This window comes from Rissa tridactyla, chromosome 3 (assembly GCF_028500815.1).
Source record: "Rissa tridactyla isolate bRisTri1 chromosome 3, bRisTri1.patW.cur.20221130, whole genome shotgun sequence".
Lineage (NCBI taxonomy): Eukaryota > Metazoa > Chordata > Aves > Charadriiformes > Laridae > Rissa > Rissa tridactyla.
In genome coordinates, this window is record NC_071468.1 from 108,910,976 (window position 1) to 108,932,213 (window position 21,238).

At 41.2% G+C, this 21,238-nt stretch overlaps 1 protein-coding gene across 7 annotated transcripts in view; it reads left to right on the forward strand.

Annotated features, from left to right (window-relative positions):
* Positions 1 to 12,922, forward strand: part of RNF144A (ring finger protein 144A) — a 70,968-nt gene extending 58,046 nt beyond the window's left edge. For all 7 annotated transcript variants that reach the window (XM_054194568.1, XM_054194572.1, XM_054194567.1 and 4 more), the window contains 5 exons: positions 145 to 205; positions 1,230 to 1,437; positions 3,293 to 3,440; positions 4,756 to 4,845; positions 7,928 to 12,922. In XM_054194568.1, coding sequence (XP_054050543.1) covers positions 145 to 205; positions 1,230 to 1,437; positions 3,293 to 3,440; positions 4,756 to 4,845; positions 7,928 to 8,059 — 639 coding nt within the window. In that variant the 3' untranslated portion in view covers positions 8,060 to 12,922. The remainder of the gene's footprint in view (positions 1 to 144; positions 206 to 1,229; positions 1,438 to 3,292; positions 3,441 to 4,755; positions 4,846 to 7,927) is intronic.
* Positions 12,923 to 21,238: the final 8,316 nt, after the last annotated feature.

Here is a 21,238-nt window from a genome sequence, read left to right on the forward strand (position 1 = left end):
TGTGCTACAGCTGCCACTGTTGCCAACACGCATTTTTAATAATTCTCTAAAGGTCAAATATTTTGTCTCCATTTGTTGAAAATGCCTTAGGTTATTGCTGTTCCCAATTGGAAATTTGTCTTTTTCTTTTCCTTCCTTCAACAGATTGAGTGCATGGTTGCGTCAGAAATCATGCAAAGGTATAAGAAGCTACAGTTTGAAAGAGGTAACTCATGTCACACTACCTATTGCAAGGCTGTGGGAACGGTATCACTCCAGAGCGATCCCATAAATCAGAATCTGGCTCTGCACATGTTCATGCAGTAGCGTTGTGCATTAATTGTTTGGTTATCACAAAAAAAAAAATAAAATCCAAAACCCGAAAACCATCGTTTCTTTTCTTGCCTGTGTGATTCCCAGAATTGCAATATTCTGGGAATAAACTAAGGAAAGAAAATTGCTATGTATTATATTGCGCTATAACTAAGGGAGGGAGTGACTTCTATTTCGAGCTTTGCTGTTTGTAGACTGACCCCCTTTATGGAGCCACCATTATCTCCTGTGATGGCATCTGGTGCAGAATTACTAGGCAGTTCTGTGTGTAATGATAACATGAACCCTGTTAATTTTTATGAGGATATAAGATGACTGGGTGCCTATGGGGATGCAGAACTGTGTGGCCATAGAGAACTTAAAGTAAGTTTTTGCGGAGGGCAGGACCCAACCTAGAAACCACTGAAGTCATCAGTAGGTTTTTGTTGACTTCAGTGGGCTTTGAAACATGACATGACTTACCAGTAAGCAGCCTCAAAGAAAGGGATGAAACTGTATAATAGTCTTATGCTATTGTTAATCATGTGGTTACATTAGGGCAGAGACCAACTTGGAAATAGAGTCTGTAAAAATAGGCACTGTAAAAACACTTTCTGGTGGGTTATACCTCCATAATATATGCTCTATTAACTTCAAGTACAACTGAAGAAAAATACAACATCTCAGTCTCAGAACGAGTTTAGTTTGGTGAATGAAAGTGGGCAATTAATTCAAACTTGGGAAACTCACTTTAGTTTGGCTCCTGTTTTGCAAAGCAGACCAGATTTATGTCTGAGTGGGTAGCATAAAATAAAAGGCTTCTTTTGAAAACGGGTGTCTTCAAATGCCCTGCCAGTCAGCCTCAGCTGGAATACATTGTTATGGAAGGCCGGTCTTGTAACCGCCTTTGAATTTTATTCTTTTATGCCCCTTTACAGAAGTGCTTTTGGACCCGTGTCGGACTTGGTGTCCATCCTCTACTTGCCAGGCAGTTTGCCAGCTCCAGCAGCCAAGCCCACAGGACCCCCAGCTGGTCCAGTGCAAAGCCTGCGACATTGAGTTCTGCTCTGCTTGCAAATCTAATTGGCATCCAGGTCAAGGCTGTCAAGAGAACATACCAATCTCTTTTCTTCCAGGAGAAACAAGGTAAAGTATTGCAAGAGATCAAGTATTTAGAAACAAAACACTCAATCTTTGAACACTCCGGTGTATGAATAGTAAAGAGGCGTTTTCCTGGTATTTTGTATTAAAGCTGTTTCCTTCACTTAGTCATTCCTGTTTCTTTAATGCTGTATTACAACTCTGGATAGCTCTTGGCAGCCTTCCTTCTTGCCACCATTCTTGGCGAAACACAAAAGAACTACTTGAGCCTCTATGAGCCGCCCTTTTGCCCCAGTGGGAAAAATATGATATCCAGGCAGCTCATGAGCCTCCCTTCAGAGAAGATCTCATTGCTGCTGCTAGTCTGGACAGCGTGAGGGTTGGTAACATCATGCCAGACAGTGATTTTTCTGATACCCTGTCAGTCATCTCAACTGCTGCACATTTGGCCAATGATCGTAAGTTCTGTTTCCAGTGGCATACTGCAGCCAGTGAATAAGAAAGGCCATTGTGCATGTGTTCTACTTAATGTTTAGGCTTTTTCAAAGATTGTGTAGCAGTTCAAGGTATCATTGGCCTGGCCCTGGCCAGCTTTGGACTGAGCTATTCATAACTTGTCTTCTTTCAAGCTTTGCTGTAACAGATGACTAGCTAGGATGTCGTCATGAGTTCCTGGTCAAATATAGTAACCTTTGCACATGCTTTTTGTGTGTCCTTGACCAGAATTGAAGATCACTAAACTTCATGGCAAGATAAAAACCTTTATTTGTTTTTCTTAGTGTTTTGGTTGCTTTTGCTTTTATTTCATGCTTAATTTTTTACTCCATTGCATTTTTTTTTAATTATTATTTTGGAGCATAATGTTCCAGTAGTAGTTTGTGCTACCATGCATTTGGAGTTTCATTTACAGTTTATGGATTTAAAGCATTTTTCTGTAATCCAGTTGTCCCTAATGTGACTAACGAGTGTATGTTCTTTTATCCTGCTGTTGGGCAAATCAATCAAGCAGTCAGTCAAGGGTGAGTCCTGTTTTCCAGTGAACTGTTGATTCCCCATCAGTCATTTTTGTATCTGCCACTGGCAGTGACTGCAGGAAGTGTCATTTGTTACGGTACATTTTAGTTGTTGGTGTGCATAAAGCCTGCATACGGTAGAAAGCTACTCAAGGGAAATAAAGGTCCTTCTAATGTTTCCTCTGTTGTGCCCACTGTATGAGGGGACATCCTATGGTTTTGCACAGTGGTGCAAGACAAGAAGAGGCTATGCTGACTCTAACTTATGAACATGTCCTTGTTAGGACAGTGTTAGAGACAAAGAGATCGACTCTGAAAGAACGGCGTGCCCCAAAACCTCATGGTTCCCGATTTGGAAGGAAATTCCTAGGGAGGATCCTCAAGGAGGGCAGAGACAAGCAATCTCTCACTGGTGCCCCCAGTCCAAAGGAATGTGGTCTGGGGTTACGCTATCAAGGGATTGCTTCCTCTTTTTCCCTGAGAAAGAAAAAGGGAAAAAAGAACATGCTTTAGACATACAAAGCCTTTAGGTGTAAGCTAGCTGCTGCTCATCTGATATATTCCAGGAGGAAACTGTATAATATCTGTTAGTATTACTAGATAACAAAAATAGTTGGTAAAAATGGTAAAATACATGGTAAAGAAAATGTCCTAACGTAGGCACTGTAGTCATTAAACATTTTTTTCTAGAGATATGTTTGAAAAATAGAGTATAGCCAAAATATTTGAATAATAAAATTCAGTTCGCTAGTAATTTCTCTCTCTTTTTTTTTTTTTTTTTTTTCTGAAATGAAAAAGTAGGCTTACCTTCTTATCACAGTTCTTAAATTTTCTTCTGTAAACTGATGTGGCCACATATCTTACTAATTCCTCACTCTCTCCCACAGTTCAGTTTTTAAAATGGAAGAAGATGATGCTCCAATCAAACGCTGTCCAAAGTGTAAAGTTTACATTGAACGAGATGAAGGCTGTGCCCAAATGATGTGTAAGAACTGCAAACATGCCTTTTGCTGGTACTGTCTGGAATCTCTTGACGTGAGTACATGCCATGCACTCTGGTTCTCAAAAGCTTGGAGGTTCATTGCTTTGCCACCCAGCTGTCTCATTAATCAATTAAATAGTAGCTCACTAGCTTCTGCCCAACTTGGTGGACCGCCACCCACCAGAGCTGATGGGTAATTTGATAGGATTTGTATGCTCTGTTTTACTTCTCTGACCTGTGTGATCTTAGCAGTTTGCCCATGTGAGTCAGTAAGTAATCAAAAAAGTAAAGTTTTATGAAAGTATTCTGTTTGCAATCTTTACGTGGCAATTAACATGGTGGAGTGGTGTTGCTGCTTTTTTTTTTCTTTTTTTTTTTTAAATAATATGTCATTTGGTACTGACTTTGCAATGTTCCCCTTCTTGAATGAGCTACACGATGAGTATAGCAATGTTCTTAGTCTGTGGAATTTTAACAAACCCTAGATTTGGTGCGTCACCATGCAGGAGACTAGCAGCAGATTTGTTTACCATTCATTGTATTCTGTGGGACAAGAAATAGATCTGACATATGAAAAAGAATACAATGTTCTCCTAATACCAGGGATTCGTCAGTCTATAAGCTGCTGCTGTCATATGTTTATGTTTTGTTTTTTTTTAAATCAGCCTGTTATCGTGACCAAGGATCAGAGTATATACAATATACAACATCTGTTTCCATGTCATCTGTTTTATAGCATCGTTGACAATAGCAAAGGAAATGTTTTAGGTTCCCGAAGCTACTCTGACTATTCAAATCCTGTGGCCCATTTGAATGCTTTACTAACAGTCCTCGAGTCCCAGGCTCCTTGCATGCTCAGTTAAAAGGCAGTGTTCCCTTGGTACTAGGCCTGATACTGTGGCTGGTTTGCGAAAGGATGGCAGGACAGAGATAGGGACATCATTTCTCAAAAATCTGTATTGCACTTTTATTCTTCAACTAGTAAAAGGAACCAGCTTTGTGAAGTCTGCAGGACAAGTACTCATTTTCCTTTGCTCTTTCTGTATGTGTGCAAAATACATGCAATGGTCAGCTTATCTTCTTGGATCTTCTTGCTAAACTCCATGCTAGTATTTAAATATGCAGCTTGAGAGCCTTTGGGAGAATTCGTTACAGATATATAACACTTGCTAAACAAACCTGTTTGTAAAGACACTTTAACTGTAAACAAAGCACTTTGGAAAGATTGGAGCTGCCATATCCACTTTACTAAGCTTTTGTCTTCCTGTACAATTCTTGGTTAGAAGTTCTCAGGAAGTAGTATTTTATAACTTGAAGAACAGCTTGTACTTTTGTTTATTGCCTACCTTTTCATTTAATGTTTTGTAGGATGATTTTCTCCTTATACATTACGACAAAGGACCTTGTCGAAACAAGCTGGGACACTCCAGGGCGTCTGTTATCTGGCACAGAACACAGGTAATGCTCAGGTCTCTAAAAGCTCTGTACAGGTCTACTGCCGTCACAGTGCCTTCCTTTGCCTGACTCATTTTAACACCTTAGGGTAAAACTCTCTGTCAAATGGTAACTGGTTTTCCTAGCATATTTAAAGAAGGCAGTAGCTTGGAGAGGAACAGTTGGCTTTCCCAGAGAGGACACTCCTTAGCAGAAAGCCACAGACAACTAGAAAGGGTACATTTGCAGAGCCAGTTAAGTGCCAATCCAGTTATGTTCTTCTCAGTAAACCGGGAGTACAAACTAGGTTGCCACCATCCATATTATTAACAGGGAAGTTCATCCTGCAAGCGATCTTTATCTTCAAATACAGAACTAGAGAGGAGTTAGCCTGAGTATGCTCAGTACCTTGCTATGGACTCCAGTTGACTCATTGATGTAGGCTGGGTAGAAGGTAACCCAGCGAGCTTATCAGTAGCTTCAAACACGATTTCAAATTGAATATTACAAAGCATGTGGGGGTACCTCTTGTAGTCTAGATGCAGTCTTGCTGGACCCAGCATGAATCCTGGCAATGGAAGAGCTCTCTGCACTACTTCAATGCATGCAATATAAATGCCAATGTGTGACTTAGTCCAATCTACTGCCTTTACAGTCACTTCAGAAGTGCAGGGACATCTGGGTACCTGAGTCATCTCTTCCTAAATTAACCGTGTGCCGGTAAATATCTACCTTAGCTTGAGACGAAGTGCTTTTTTTTGAAGTACAGATTTCTTTCCCATTTGAGCATAAATCCCAAGTCTAGAGAATAAACACCAAGTCTAAACTGAAATAAAAAGAGAAGGATCGTACCCCTCTCCCTCCACATACACCCCTGGGCACGTCAGCTACAAACTTGGTTTTGTTTGGCTTAGCCAATGCTATTTTAGAAAGTGTGTGGGTATATAAGCTTTCTTGATATACCTGTAATGTGAGGTGATTAATCGGATATTTGAGATCTCAGCCACAGTAGTTAGCGCAAACATATTTGATAGACAGTACGTTTGATGTTCTAGTCACTGTTGAGAAAGTGATAATTGTCTACCAGTCAGGATGTAATTCTGCTAAATCCACTAAAGCCAAATCAACATTGCAATCATTTCCTTATGTTAAGTTTCTTTGAGTATTTTATCCAAGGCAAACTGAGGTGAGCCTTTGGTTTGTTGTTTGTGGATTTAAAAGAAAATATTTATTTTGGCCAGAGGGAATGGCTTGATGCTGAGTAGGGCAGTAACTTCTTCAGAAGCAACAGAACCAAGTAGAAAATGAGTAAGTAACACGCAGCAGGCAGTTTTTCTTTAAAAAAAAAATAAACTAACGACCCCCCCAAAAAAAACGAAAATAAACAAAAAACCCACAACAAACAAAATGAAACTTAATGAATTCTTTGATGGCGTATTGAGGCTGAAAGGAAGGTGTAAATAGATACCTCATAAAAATTACCAGTAGTCAATCCAGTCCCCAGAATTGCTAACTTCCAGCTTGGCTCTGTCTCGCCAGTAGACTCTTAGCCTGGGCTGCAAAGAGCTAGACAAGGGCATGCTGTCTCCAAAGAGCAGTAGGGCAGTAGTTTCAGCTCACAGTTTTTAACGAGATTAGAATTTAGTTTTGGTTTATGTCTATAGTAAATAAATGTAAAAATTGGTAAATGGAAGTTGCAGGAGCTTGTCAACACCTCCAAAAAAAGAACAAGTAATGCAACTTGCCCACCTCCGAAGCTGAAAAAGAAATCGCCTTTGGCAAGAAATAATATTGTTAGGGCGAGGAAGTTGGAGCTCGTTATCCCTGGACAGCGAAAAGCCGGGATCGAAGGAATTTGGGGCGGCGAGCGCTGTCGCACAGCGCCACCTCCCGCTGCCGCCGGTCCCTTCAGCCCCGGCTGGAGATCCCGGGGGGGGGAATTGCGGGAAGAATTAACGTGGTAATCAGAACGAGAAATAGTCCGTGGCCGACGAAAGTACTAGTAAATCATCCCATCTACACCATGGCTAATTAAATATTTGGCAGTTAATTGAAGCGGCATTTCTAGCCCTGGCTGGAAGAATTCTTTAATGAGTACTGCGCTCTAATTTCATTTTGCCTTCTGTTGTGAGGTTTTGCTAGCAGATTAGCATTCCACTCCTGCCTTCATTATTCAAAATTATTCACAGACACTCTCATGTGAATAAATCTAAATTATTTTCTCAAATAATTCGCGGGCATATTGTTGCAGCATTACTCTTAGAGTTGCCTGTGGCAAATGGGAAACTTCCTCAAGGCAATGAACCTAAACTTGAATGTTTTTCTAATAATTTTCCAAATTTAAACTTTAGAAACTAACAGAGTTTGTCACACCGACAGAATGGGTAGTAGGTCTGCGGTCCTCTGCCCTTGCTGGGAAGAGGATGAGGATGACCAATACATGTAAATGAAAAAAAAAATGCTTTTAGATAGAGTTAAGTCATGCCCCCTGAAGCAGCAGGATGAGCTCAGGTCTGACTGCAAAAGGCATTTGGCATATGCAAAGCCTTCCTATCATCCATAGTGTTTGTAATCTGTGGCTGAGATTTCCAAGTTTGTGTTCCTGCTGATGGGAAGTTTGTGGGAGTCTTCCCAGATTCTCCATGAATAACACCAGAACCTTGATGGATTCTTTTCGGAGCTTTCTGCAGCAAAAAGGGGAGCACCTGAAAGTAAGAGTCAGTGATTCTCTTGTAGTCTTGATCCTGATACTCAATATTTAGGTTTGACGAAGAAAAAAGTATCTAGTCAGGTCTTCCATTAGTTGTTTGAGGTAAAGCAAAACTCAAAAAGGCAAATAACCATCTGCATCAGTTTGCGTGGTGGAAGTGAGTTGTGTAGCACGGCTCTGACTGGAGCAATGAAACGTGGACGTTTGCTCTCTGATTTCACTCACGTTTACTGATCGCAGGCACTGTCTGTAGCATATCCCTGGGGGGAAGTCCTAGCTCTGGTAAGGTCAGTGGCATTTACTGAGATCCTTTTGAAGGACACTGATGATGCACTGGTGTCAGCAGAATCTAGCCAATTGCTATCCCTAACACAATGCTATTTCCTTCTCTTGCAGGTGGTAGGAATTTTTGCAGGATTTGGTCTTCTACTTTTGGTGGCCTCCCCTTTCCTTCTGCTCGCTACACCATTTGTTCTGTGCTGCAAGTGCAAATGTAATAAAGGCGATGATGACCCTCTACCTACCTAAGACTGAGAGGAGATTGGACTCATCACAACATGTGTTTTGATTTTATTGTTGCTGTTGATGTTTCCCTCTTGCACTTACATTGCTGTAGCCTTACTTGCCCCGTTCTGCTTTTCATTGACACACGGTCTCGCTTCCAGGAACTGTTGTTACTACTGTTGCATAGATCAATTCATGACAAGGAGGGTTATGGAAGGCGAGTTTGGTGCTAAAGGGAAACCACGGACCCAGGTATCTATCTGAAATGAAGAGGTGATACTGATACAAATAATGCAGAAAGTTTCTGATGCCCTGCTGGTGGACTGGGAACTGTGCTGAATGACATCAGCAAAACAAGCTAAAAATGCATACAAATCTAAACTTCCTGCATATCTGTTCGCTTCAAAATTTGGTGTCTTATTCCTGCATATATTTAAGTTTTCTATCATTTAAATCAGATAGTCAGTGTGACTTTATCGTGTTTATTACACATCTGGTTTTGTTAAGGCCGTCACAGTGGCCTTTTTAGTACCTATTTTTCCAAGTATAACAAAATCAATAAGGTGCATATAGGCCATCCTATGCCTTTCGTGAAATTTGGGGAGGGTTAGAAGGACCAAGTTGGTCCTGTTGCCTTCCAGGAATTTTTTTGAAGTCTTATAAGAAATTTGTTTGATTGAAAGCTACGTTTTAAAAATGAATTAGTGAAGCAAAAAGGTTGAGTGGTGACACAAACCTGCTCTCTAATCGAGGTTCTTTTAAAAATGCATTGATGGTATTGATTACCGCTGGACCACTAGTGTTTTTCTGAGTTGTTATTTTTTGCTGTTGTTTAGGGTTCTGCTACACTTACAGGGCTACGTAACTTCTAATCCAGGTATCTTAATCTTTTTTATATAGAGATATATATATATAATCCTATTTAAACCAAATGTGTAAATAGCTGTGCTATTGAAATATTTTGGAAGTTCAAGATAGCTTGCTTCTGTCTTTAGGACAATTATTAAAAAATACAGGACTAACTTTACTAGTAGCAGACTCTTGGGTTATCAATGAATCTTTGCTTTTAAGTATAAAAATACATCGGGGTTATCCCTGTAGTTAATAATGAAAATGCCTGGGATATTTGTGGAAGTTGTACTTTACATTTAAACTACTTAGCCCATTTTCAGAGTTAATATCGTGTGATGTGTGGTGTATGCTGTTAATAGCGATGCTGTGATGAAACAAGTTTTCATTTGAAAAATAATCACTTGACTTGATTTGATAGTTTTGCGGAATTCACAGTGCTGTGTTTCCAGGAGAGTAAAGCGTGCTAGTCAACATACTGTTAAGTTTCTCTTCAGAAATATTTTGTTGAAAACCATTTTGCTGTGATTTTAAAGCCTACAGGAATTTGACTAATAACTTCTTGCCATGAAATACGAAGCATCTGAAACGATGTGTTTGTCGGCTTGTGTACTCAAGTCTGACTGCGGGTTTTTCATCATCGTTTATTTCTGTGCGTTATCAGTGTACTCAGATGGATGAATACATTGAAGCCAGGGTAATTTTGCACTGAAGATGTATTAAGACCCTTAACTGCTTCTGGCTGCTGTGACAGGCTGAGAATATGCTTTCATAGCTCAAGCATAAGGAAATGACTCCTTTCTTTATTATCTTTCGTTTTATACTGTCTATCTATTAAATAAAAAGACTGTAGGGTACAATTTTGAAAAGGCCCGCTGTCTTTTTATAAAACTACTCTTGAATTTCTTCTGCTCTCCTCCTTCCGAGTTTAATGGTATCCAAATTCAAACTGTATCTAACTGCAGATTTTAGCTTTGGAGGCTAGAGGTTATCTGCAGTTCGCTTACCTGCCTTGATTTTAATGAGTTCAGCCATTATATTGTGAATAAAAAGGATAGCTGTTTTTTAGCATATCTGAGTTCCTTGTGATATCTTCAGGTTGTTCATGGCAATGCACAGTTCAGACCTTTACTCGTCATATTTGGTTTTGTTATCACAGTATTTTTAGTATTTTAGCTGTCTTTGTGGTTAAAAATTGCTTAGTTGTTCAAAAATACCTGAAATCCGGACAGCGCGTGCGATCCCTCTTTGCCAGCCCCCCGCGGGGTGTGTGGAGCGTTGCTGAGCTCAGCGGGCAGGGAAGTGGTTGTCTCGCTCCGCCTCTGGCAGCAGCTCAGTCCATCTCCCCGGAGGAACCCTAAGCCCAACGCCTGGGTTGTCCCGAGTCATAGATAGCTTCATGGAAAGTCATGGAAGCCCTTCTGCGAAAGACAGCTTCCTGCAGGTAAGCTTGATCTATGGCCTTTCATCCTTGGCCCTGTAATTCTTTTTAGCTGGAGGGAAGAAAAAAAACACCTATACAACAGGGAGTAAGGATTTCAAGGGTTGTTAATTTTCTACTCGGGAGCACTAAAGGTTTTTGCTCTATGTGGCAGTGGCTCTAATGACCAGTTCTACTACTGGGATGATAGGAAACAGCAGAGGTGCAGTGGCCTGTTAACAGTACTGGAGTGTCCTGGTATGAGGTTTATTTTCTCTGTGCCTTTCTTAGAGACAGCCTTTTTGTGGCAATACAGCAAAACTCAAGTTTTCCACGGTACTGTGTGGCCAGTTAATAATCAATGTCAAAATGAATGGATTCCCAGATTTAAAGAGGAAAGAAAAAGAAGTCCCTGACAAATACAGACAATTTGACATGATAGTTTATCATTGATGCTCACAAGTAACATTATATATAATCAGAAAACTGTGTAGTTCTGTCAGTTTATCTCTGTTTCTGATCTCAATGTACTTGAATTGCTACTGGAGATTTTTATGACATATCTCTTGTTTCACATGCTGGCTGTTGGGATAGACTATATGCCTACATATATTTACCTAATACCTAATCCTTTCAGGTTTGCTAAATGTCATTCCATCTGTATTCTTCTCGGGGAATTTTTTTTTTGTTTTAAATGCCGATTTGTTTCCAAAGTAACAACTTCTGGCGGAGATGTATTGAGTTTGGGGCATTTTTATGTTACAGCTTATGTTGATAGTGTGACATTTAATACCCTGAAATTGAGTTGTAAATACATTATTTTAAACTCTGACATTTAAACGCACTGCCGTGGAAAAGCGAATGTTTGTCTCCGCTGCTTTTTCAGATGAAATTCTGTTACAACAGCTTTGTCTTTATAGATTTTCACCAGAAAAATAAGATACATTGCATGAGGTCTGTTGTGTTTTTATGGTTATGCTATTATTTAGGTTTTTTGCATTGTCTTAAATGCTGTTTTTAGTGGAGTTTGTAACAGTCCATCATTTGCATGTTCTGGTGGGATGACGCAGTGTCCTGTCTAGCAAGCATGGGACTGAGTGTGGCGTCCAGACCCCAGAGGCTTTGCATCTCCCCAGACTTGCCATTCATTAGTTGGGCTGAAGTCTGTCCTGAGAGAGGGCAGTAGCATGGTCTGTTCCAACTTCGGCGGCAGTAGCGTTGGGTTTTCCCCACGTGACATTGGACAAGTCACTTGTCTCCTTTTATCTCAATTTAACCATCTTTTAAATGGATGGACCAATGTTTACCTACCTCACAGGAGGGCTGTGGGGGCAAATTCATTGGTTTTGAGGCTCTTCAAGATTCTGTGATGAAAGATTATATATACATGCTTACTCTAGTTTTATCTTAATATTTCAATTTTATTCATGGTGGCATTCATCCTGAAACCTCCTACTACTGACTTCAAGCCAAAAATTTGGGATGCTTTCCCCTACATACCAAGGAGCATAATCTTTCCTCAAATACTCCAGTTTATGAATTAGGCAAAATCCCAAATAAGAGCTGACTGGATCAACTCTCAGCTTACAGTCGATCTCCTGACATGCGGGAAACACAGTCAAAATCAGTGAAAAGCTCTCTTGTTTATGGAGATGACAGGATAAAATATTCATAGATCAGAAAAAGATGAAGTGCTTTTGGTTTAAAATTGTTATGGGCAGGAAAATAAAAATGGAAGTTTTGTGCATTTCGTCTGCAGGTCTTTTACTGTATTAGGAGTAAGTATATTTAATACAGGCCTTTCTCAGCCCAGTGAGGTGCAGCATGCATAAAGCTTTGTGCAAGTTTGCTTTTTAAAACCAAAGTTTGTACATTTCACATACATAATCTGAAATCCTGAGGAAAACAGGTAGAATACGGTTGTTGTTGATGACAGTGATATTAAAGACATCAAAAAAGTCTCCATCAGTGCTTAATTGCTAATGCACTTATACTAAGTGAGGCATGCTGTTTGTGTTTAGAGCCCTGTGGTCTTCATTATTGCTTTGATTTGTATATCTCTCTCATAAGAATTCCAGGAACATTAGGTACAGGTACGTGGTGCATAACTGAACCTTTCTTGATCAATTTATCATGGATGTATTTTAAACTTGTATAGGGATAAGCATGAAGGAGTCATGCGTATGTATAAATAATGTATTTGACCAGTGTAAAAATAGTTCTGTTGATGTATTTGAAATGTAAGTACATTTTGTGCCACTAACACTGTGATGTATAAAAGAGCTGTTGAATGCCTTTTAATGTTGTGTTTTGTACTTTGAATCATATTGAAGAGTTTAATTTGTAATTTCAATAGATATTTTAAATGAATGTGTCTCCTGTGATTCTTCGTAGCGACCTTTCAGTGCTCTCCATTCACTGAAGAAAAGTGCTTTCGTTGTGGTAGGACTCCCTGTGCTTATCTGCCCCTGAGTCCTTCAGACCAAGCACAGCCTGGAGCCTGGAGATGTCCTGCCTCGCTCCTGGGCGTAACTCTGGTTTCTGACTCATCGTCTCCCAGCTTAGCTGAAAGAGGGAATCTTGTGATCTCCAGAGCTGATTTCACCCACGGCTGGGTCTTTGGTCCAGCTCCTGTTGCAGTCCACTGCTGTACGCTCTAGCTGGGTAAATGTGCTGCTCCGAGGATCACTCCCAGATGTGTGGATATTCTTGCACCACAGCTTTAGGTCTAGTGGAGGTGTCTGGGAGTAGCTTGTATTCCCCTCAGTTTGGCATGCTGTGGAGGTGACACTTTGAAAGGCAAAGCCCGGTCTCCTGAACAACCGAGCATACTTACCTCTCTTTGGGGTGGGAATTGGCTCTCATGTTCTTGACTCCATCAACAGGCGCTTTGCATTTTGCCTGAACTGCAGTTTAGGATGCAGTCTTTCCTTCAGCGCCCACGGATTCTTTCTCGCTTGTTAGGATACGCTTTGTCTGTAACCATAAAATAAGCACAGGCGCAGTTTCTTCAAAAAGATGGGATGCATAACTATATGCATAACCAACTTGCGCGTATGTGCTCTACACCTGACAATTTAAGAAAAATCAAGGCCACATAATAACAGCTACTCAGTCACTCTTTCATTTTTGTGGAGCATAATGATTTCTCCCTGTAAGGGAAAGATCAGTTTAGATATTCTGTTCAATTAATTGGGCAGAAAATAGTCTGTAAATGCCACGAGGGGTTTTGACCTGTTCTTGGAACAGATATTATTAACAAAGCAATCTTTCTGCTTTCTTCCTCTGCTCCCACAGTCTGTACCTTCCAATTAGGGTTTGTTTTGCTTTGCAGTTTTCTTTGAGAGAGGAGGATTATTTCTCAGTCACTTGCAATTATCTGGTAGTTTAGTAACGTTTAGCTCCTGGGCATTTCCTCAGTCTCTCTGTCAGGTTCCCCTTGCCTTGCTGTAGAAGGATTTCCTTCAGCTGTGTGGCTGGGTTTCTGCGCAACAGGTCTGTAATCAGTGAATCAAGCTCTGAGGAAACTCTTAAGTGGAGTAACAGACTTTAGGGGCTCAACTGTCTAAAATTAGAGTGGTTAAGTTGAATTCTTAAATGGCAAACTTCCAGCCCCTGTATGCTGTAGTATATAGAGAGTGACCGGGATCATTAAGTCACCAGCGGTGACCCACATCCATAGTACTGTTAGGAGGGGTCCCCATCCCAGAATAACTCCTGCCCTGTACCTGGGCACTGGGTGGGAGAGTTCAGGTCAAAATCATGCCACTAACCGTCCTGTAAGAACTGAATGATTGAGACACTTGAATCCCACAGCACAAAACCACAGTGCTAGGTCTAGCATTCTGCTAGTTGTAATGGTACCAATAGAGATGTAACTGTAGAAATTGAATTACGTGCACACAGATGGATGGGGATAGTGGTGCTGTAGATTATCACTGAAGTACAGTGCATCCACAAAGCTTTTCTTTTTTTTTTTTCTTTTTTTTTTGTTCTTCTTGTATTGGAGATCATCTGGGATGTTCTACATCCCACATCTAATGGGATGTAGAATCACCATCCCACATCTAGTGGGAGGTGTCCCTGCCCATGGCAGGGGATTGGAACTAGGTGATCTTTAAGGTCCCTTCCAACCCAAACCATTCTGTGATTCTGTGTTTCTCATAGGAGATTTGCCCGCTAGCAGTGTGTCCATACCAAGAGTCTCATTTTATGCAGGATATATAGAAACTGATGAAACTTTGTTGATTTTGAAAATAAGGAAGCCTTTGCTACCCGGACTCTGCGCTCTGGGAACCAAGGTTCAGCCTTGAATCTGACACCGCTCTAAGTACGAGGTTTGTCTTAACATGCAGGTGTCTGACCTTAACTGATGGTAGTCAGTGCAAAGACACATCTCCTGGGTCTTTGGGATATTGCCCTTCCCATCCTATGCTGCTTACTAAGGTAGTTGTCTAGACAACTTAGCTTTTTCAGCCTCTCAAGATGCTTCTCAGGTGTGGGTTCTTTCCCCACCCGTGATGAAGACAGAAGCCTAGGCAACTCTCTGTCCAGGCACATAACTTTTACACAGCTACAACTGAATGAAACAGTCATAGAGTGCCTTATCACAAGTCCTGCTTTCAGATACCAGGGCAGAACTTGCTGGTGCAAATTAGAACCAGGTTACTCTGCTCCCCTACAGTGTTTCAGGATGAATATATGTGTGTGTGATGACAATAACTTAACACGCATGTGGCACATATACAAAGTGTTTAGGTGCTGTAAATCATGCAAACTAGCTCACACATGCAAGCAATAGAAATGCACTTGAAAGACTGAACAGTCCAGTTCCTTTGTGGTGAGTGCGCAGGAGAGAACAATGTCAGGCTGTATGTGCTAACTGGTCGTTTATTCCTGGTGTTCCTTGGTCACCTTTTTTTTTTTTCTTTTAAAGCCAAAATTGAAATGAACACTATAATCAGTACATAAATGCTAAATTTAAACCTAGCTCCCAAAGAAGGGAGCCCCTGGGAGTAAATTCTAGATGTCCTAACGCAATGTCATTTCCTAAAATCTGAGTGTAACTATGTGTGTCTAGCTGATGTGTGGTATTTTATTTTTATACACACAATGTCCTTAAATGTCAAATGTGGTTTCCAGTCAGTTTAGTTCATATATGTCTACAGGAAGAAGAAATTCTACAGCGTAATTTTGTAGAGCAAGAAATCTGATCCTGGAGCAATACAGATTGCCCATATTAAATAGACTGATAAATGTTCTGGGAATTTTTTTTTTTGTAGCTTTATATGGAAGAAAGTGTATTATGAATAGAATTAAATCACTTTGTCCTTCAAAACACCGCCCTTTTTTTCCCTCAAGTAGCTGGAAAAGTGAAAGCAAATGCCCATGAGCTTGAGTAAGTGGTACTCCATGTATGCTATGGATTGGATGCTCAGAGCTCATTAAAATGGATTAGTCTTTCCATTACTTTTTAGTGAGTTTGGATTTTCATTTTTCATTTTAGGTGAGCAATGAGCTCATCTTGCTGTGTGTGAGAGCACATGCGACAGAGAACTGTTTCGTTCTGTCGGGGTTTTCTCTTCAATTGTCGTGATCTGTTTTGCGTAATAGAATTCAAGAGACTGATTTCACTCTGGACTCTTAAGCGGAAGGAGTTACATGTCATCAAAAGAGAGTGAACATAACATGCTAATTTACCAGGTTGTGTAGGCCTGATCTGCTCATACCAGTCTAAATTAAAGTCTGCAGGCTCAGCCGTTCCTGCGATCTACATTGCTGTTTTATTCTTGAGAATGATTACAAACAAGCACACATTTTATTTTTTCTCTTTGTTTTGGGTTTTGGTGCGTGGCAGAAATGCTTGAGCTGCCTCAAAATCCTGAGGTCCCGTTGTATTTTGAGACTGACACTGCCGTTTTGTGGGATTACCCATAGGAGAAGTGCCTGAGGTTGTGCAAAATTCCATTTTAAAATTGCCTTGGCGGATCAGCATAATGCAGCATTCCTTTCTTTATTTTCCTGTGTCGGTAATTATCAGTGTGCTCATTTTGTTTGAGTATCCTGTAACTTCTGTGATGGGCATAAGGTCGAGTGAGGGATACCTGAGCTGGGACATGGATAGACTTTTCTTGATGCACGAGAAAAATGCACAGAAAGGGTATTTTAGGCCCTTGTGGTACGCGGTGCTGCTGTGAGCCAGCAGGGTGCAGTCTCTGAACGCCGTTGCAGGTGACGAGGACTGGCTTTCTCTGAGAGTATTGCACGTAAATCCATATTAACAAGATTTCTATCTCGAGCTTTTAAAGTCTGTGTTTCAAAACCTCCACAGAGTTAATTGTAATGATATCATGGCTAAAAATAACGACGTTATGCTGGGCCTGTTCTAGTCTCTGCATATTAGCATATGTTACTGCTCCTGTTCGCTGAGAGTATATAAACCTTTTCTGAAAGTGAAAAAGACTAAGTATTTGAACTTTCAGAAAACTGATAGAAGCGTAGAGATGTTTCAATCTGCAAATGTAAAATGAGAGGTGCAAACCAGAGGTCTCTTTCAAAACGCCGTGTTCAGAGAGGACTGATTAATCACACTGAGAAGAAAGGGGAACATTAAAATTGAGTTGGTTCAAAACAAATTAAGTATTGGCTAATAACATTGCATCTTCTCTATATTTTATAATTGACGGATGTTGTAACTGAGCCAAATTATTCTCTTCTCCCTTCCTACCCACGCCTGCTGTCGTATCTGTGTTCCTCAATACAGATGTTCAGAAGAAACAATGCAACTGTCCAAACAATAACTCTAACCATCCGTTTAGCAGTCAACATGTTTGGCAGGGGGGTTCAACGGGGGGTTGCTGTGAGTCCGTCTGCCTTTACCTCACTCTATTTATATATGTTCCAATGTTCGTGCGTCTTCCTTCCCCCCACTCCCCAAGTATACCTGAGTAAAGCAAAGTGAAAAGTTAGTTTCTTGTATTTTTTGTGGCCTAGAGGTATGTTTCAGGGTCCTGCCAACACTAACACAAACTAGCTTTTAAAGAAAATATAACGTGCTGTCCCGGCTGCCACCATCTCCCTGCCAAACTTCCAGGGGCTCCTGGGAAACTTCTGGTTCATGCCATTTACAGCCTGTAAGCAATGTGTTTGGAGCCTGTATTTCAGCTGGATCCATTTTTCCTTTTCAGGACCTCGCAATTATCTTACGCAAAATGGTGCAATTAGAGGACTGGGGTTGTGCAGTGTATCTTATTAATCTGCTAGCACTTTGCTCCCACCATATCACTGCGTGTTGTTCAGCAGATTTCCCCTGCCTTCAGTATTGGCCAGGTGGCTACGGACTGAGGACCTTGTCAATGCGGGATGCCTCCAGCCTTTCGGTGATGCTTGCAACATTTCTTGACTTCCCAACAGCAGGGTACAGTTTCTAGGGGCACAGCAGCATTGCCTGTTGAAGAATGGCCCTTGGAAGATGCCTGTCCACAGCATCTCACTGCTTCCCACTGTAGGAAGCAGAAAGCAGGGAGATCCAGGGCAGCAGAAGGGAGAGGATCTGAGAACGAGCACCTTTTTCTCTGTCACCTCCACCTATGCGATGATGGATGGAAAGGTAAGTTTGCTGCTTAGTGCCACCAGCCTTACCAGCAATTTTAATCCTTTCACTTGTGATCTTAGGACGCGCTGCATTGCAGGCTCTGCAGGCCATTACTGGCATCTCCTTACAACTAAGACTTGGCAAGGGAGGCAGAGGGGAGGTTGTGACCGAGTTAAAATCTGAGAGCCTTATGTGAGAGCTGACCCTCTGAGTCAGCTTCACCTTTGCACTAAAACTGAGGCAATTAACCCAGATATTTTCTCTGCCATTTTTTCTGTGGAAACAAACTGAACGTAAAAACCTACAGTACCTACAAGCGGTATCCTTGGTCCTTCTAGAGACATCCCAGGGCTCCCTTGAAACCCAAAGAGTTCTGTAGGGTGCAACCATCTCCCTTTCATGGCTTTTACCATTATGCCCAAGAAAACCCCTTCTGAGCCACAAGGTCTGGCCAGAGGCTGTGGCCGCGAGGCAAAGGAAACTGAGAAATGCCTGAGGTTCCAGCAACATCTGCTTTAAATCACAGGATACCTTAATGACCCTTCAGGCCACTCAGTACTTAAGGTCTTTAAAGTTTTTGATGGCAACCTCAAATGCGCAGCCTGTCAGCACAGCTCAATGAGGTTATAACACTTCTTTTGTCTGGATGGACTGTGACTTTTCTTACCCCAATTCCTCCTCCTCACAGATGAGCTCTAGCTGCTGTGCAATGTCAGCAGAGCAGCTGGGAGCTGCCTGCCTGCTCCTTCACTGCAGCTTGCAGCACCATGGAATGCTCGGTAAGAAATGGTAATGATTGTCTCTGCTCATAAATGATCATAGAATAGAATAGAATTATTTAGGCTGGAAAAGACCTTTAAGATTGTCAAGTCCAAGCGTTAACCTAACACTGCCAAGTTCACCAGTAAACCATGTTTCTAAACAGCACATCTACATATCTTTTAAATACCTCCAGGGTTGGGGACTCAACCACTTCCCTGGGCAGTCTGTTCCAATGCTTAATAACCCTTTCAGTGTAAACATTTTTCCTAATATCCAATCTAAACCTCTCCTGGCACAACATGAGGCCATTTCCTCTCATCCTATTCCTTGTCACTTGGGAGAAGAGACCAACCCACACCTCCCTACAGCCTCCTTTCAGGTAGTTGTAGAGAGTGATAAGGTCTCCCCTCAGCCTCCTTTTCTCCAGGCTGAACAACCCCAGCTGCCTCAGCCGCTCCTCATCAGACTTGTTCTCCAGACCCCTCACCAGCTTTGTTGCCCTTCTCTGAACACACTCCAGTATCTCAATGGCTTTTTTGTGGTGAGGGGCCCAAAACTGAACACAGGACTCAAGGTGGGACCTCACCAGTGCCGAGTACAGGGGGAGAATCACTTTCCTAGTCCTGCTGGCCACGCTATTTCTGATACAAGCCAGGATGCTGTTGGCCTTCTTGTCCACCTGGGCACACTGCTGGCTCATATTCATCCAGCTGTCGACCAACATCCCCAGGTCCTTTTATGTCTTTTCCTTTTTTTCATCTCCAAATTCTGGTGGGCAGCAGCCCCACAGGGAAAACTGCAGCGTTCCTGGAGTCTTGCTTGAAGCAGCAGTTATTGGTCTCAGTCAGGAGGCTGCATTGGGTGGGATTTGCCAATAAAACCACTAACGATGCCCCAGTGGAAGGGTTTTATAGGGCTTTATGTTTCTGAGTATTCAACAACCACATGTGTGAAACACTACGAACTGTAAAAGCTCCTGGATACAAGGAGCACTCAATGTCTTGGTAGGGAAAGAAAACCTTTTGTGTTTACAGAAAAATATCATAATCTCTTTAAAGGCCATAAAAGCAGTCAGAACATGAGGTCCAACAAAATTTCCATTACTCTCTAGCGTCCTGTATGTCCTTTGTATCAAATCAGTGTTTCCACCTTGAAGAACTCACCCTCTCATAGCATTTTTGAAGAGCTACTGACTCAACATAAGGTTTGTGTGATGAGTGTGTGGGTTGTGTGCTGCGCTCTGGCTAATCGCTGCCCCTGAAGCAGCTGGGAGGGGGCGGCCACATGGGAACATTACAGGGGGTAGTCCACAATGATTAGAAAAGGCGATAATCACTCGATTTGCCAGGAGTACAATCAGGCAGTTTAAGCAAATATCTCTGAACCCTTATTATTATTTCCTTCAACGAGCAAGATTTCAAAAGATATCTGACATCCACCCCTCTCCCACTCTACAGAGAGGGAAAACTCTCTGGTGTTACTGCTGACTTTTGTTTCACTAAAATGGAATTTTCTTGCTATTTTAAACATAAGAAACAAAACCAAAAATTCCAACAAGCTCTTGAGTGCTGCACAATGCCTGGCTTATTTCTTTTCATGCATGGTGTCATGGCAACAGGAAGAATTCAAAATTACTTATAACCCAGGCAAGGTGGCCTCTACTTACATTATATATTGGGTTTAGCCTGGCCTTGTGATTTTATTTTTGCCAAAACAATATTGATGGCACTCTTTGCTACTAAGGATTTTTCTTTCTCTGGTAAATAAATCTTGTGGTCACTAATTTGAACGTGTAGCAAGCTGACAATGAAAATTATGAATTTGAATTAATATAAAGGTACGAGACAAAGGAAGATTCAAAGGGAAAAGAAGAAAAAAGGTAGTAAGTGATTAAAAGAAACAGATTTTGTTAAACTTTAGTAAGTTTATGGGTAAAGCAATGTTCTTTATAACAGGAACAGCTCAATGAACATTGCTGTTAACAATTTTTCTAAAAAGATTTGATTTATAGCCTTAGTAATCAGATATGAGAATGTATTTCATCTAAGATATGTTCAGTACCTGGCCTTGATATGGTGACGTTTTAACCTTAAAGACACTTTGATGGTACACAAAGAGAATTCAATGAAAATTCAGTTAGGCTTTCCAACCTAACAAGTGTTTCACATGCTCATTCAGATAGAGTCACAAATTCTTCATTTTTCTCTTCTGGTCTGCATTGCTAGAGGGTCATATATTGCATACATTTTCCAATATAAAGCGCTAAAATCAAGTTTCTAACCATTAGATAGCGTTCTTACACCTGGAAAGCCAGTTCTGCAAATCTGTACCAGCAAGACTATTTTGCAGTTCTGCCTGCAGACGTACGGTGCATCCTGTGAAGGGACCACAGCTGGCAGGAGGGCTTGCGAAGGCTGAGGTTTCCCTGCAGCAGATTCCCACAGTTTCTGTTCTGCACAACACAGAAATAACCCCCATATGATGAATGAGTGACACAATTATGAGGCAGCTTCCCAAAAACTGTGAGAGGTGTAAAGGCCTAAATCAAAGAAAAAGGAAGTTCTGGATTCTTTATGTC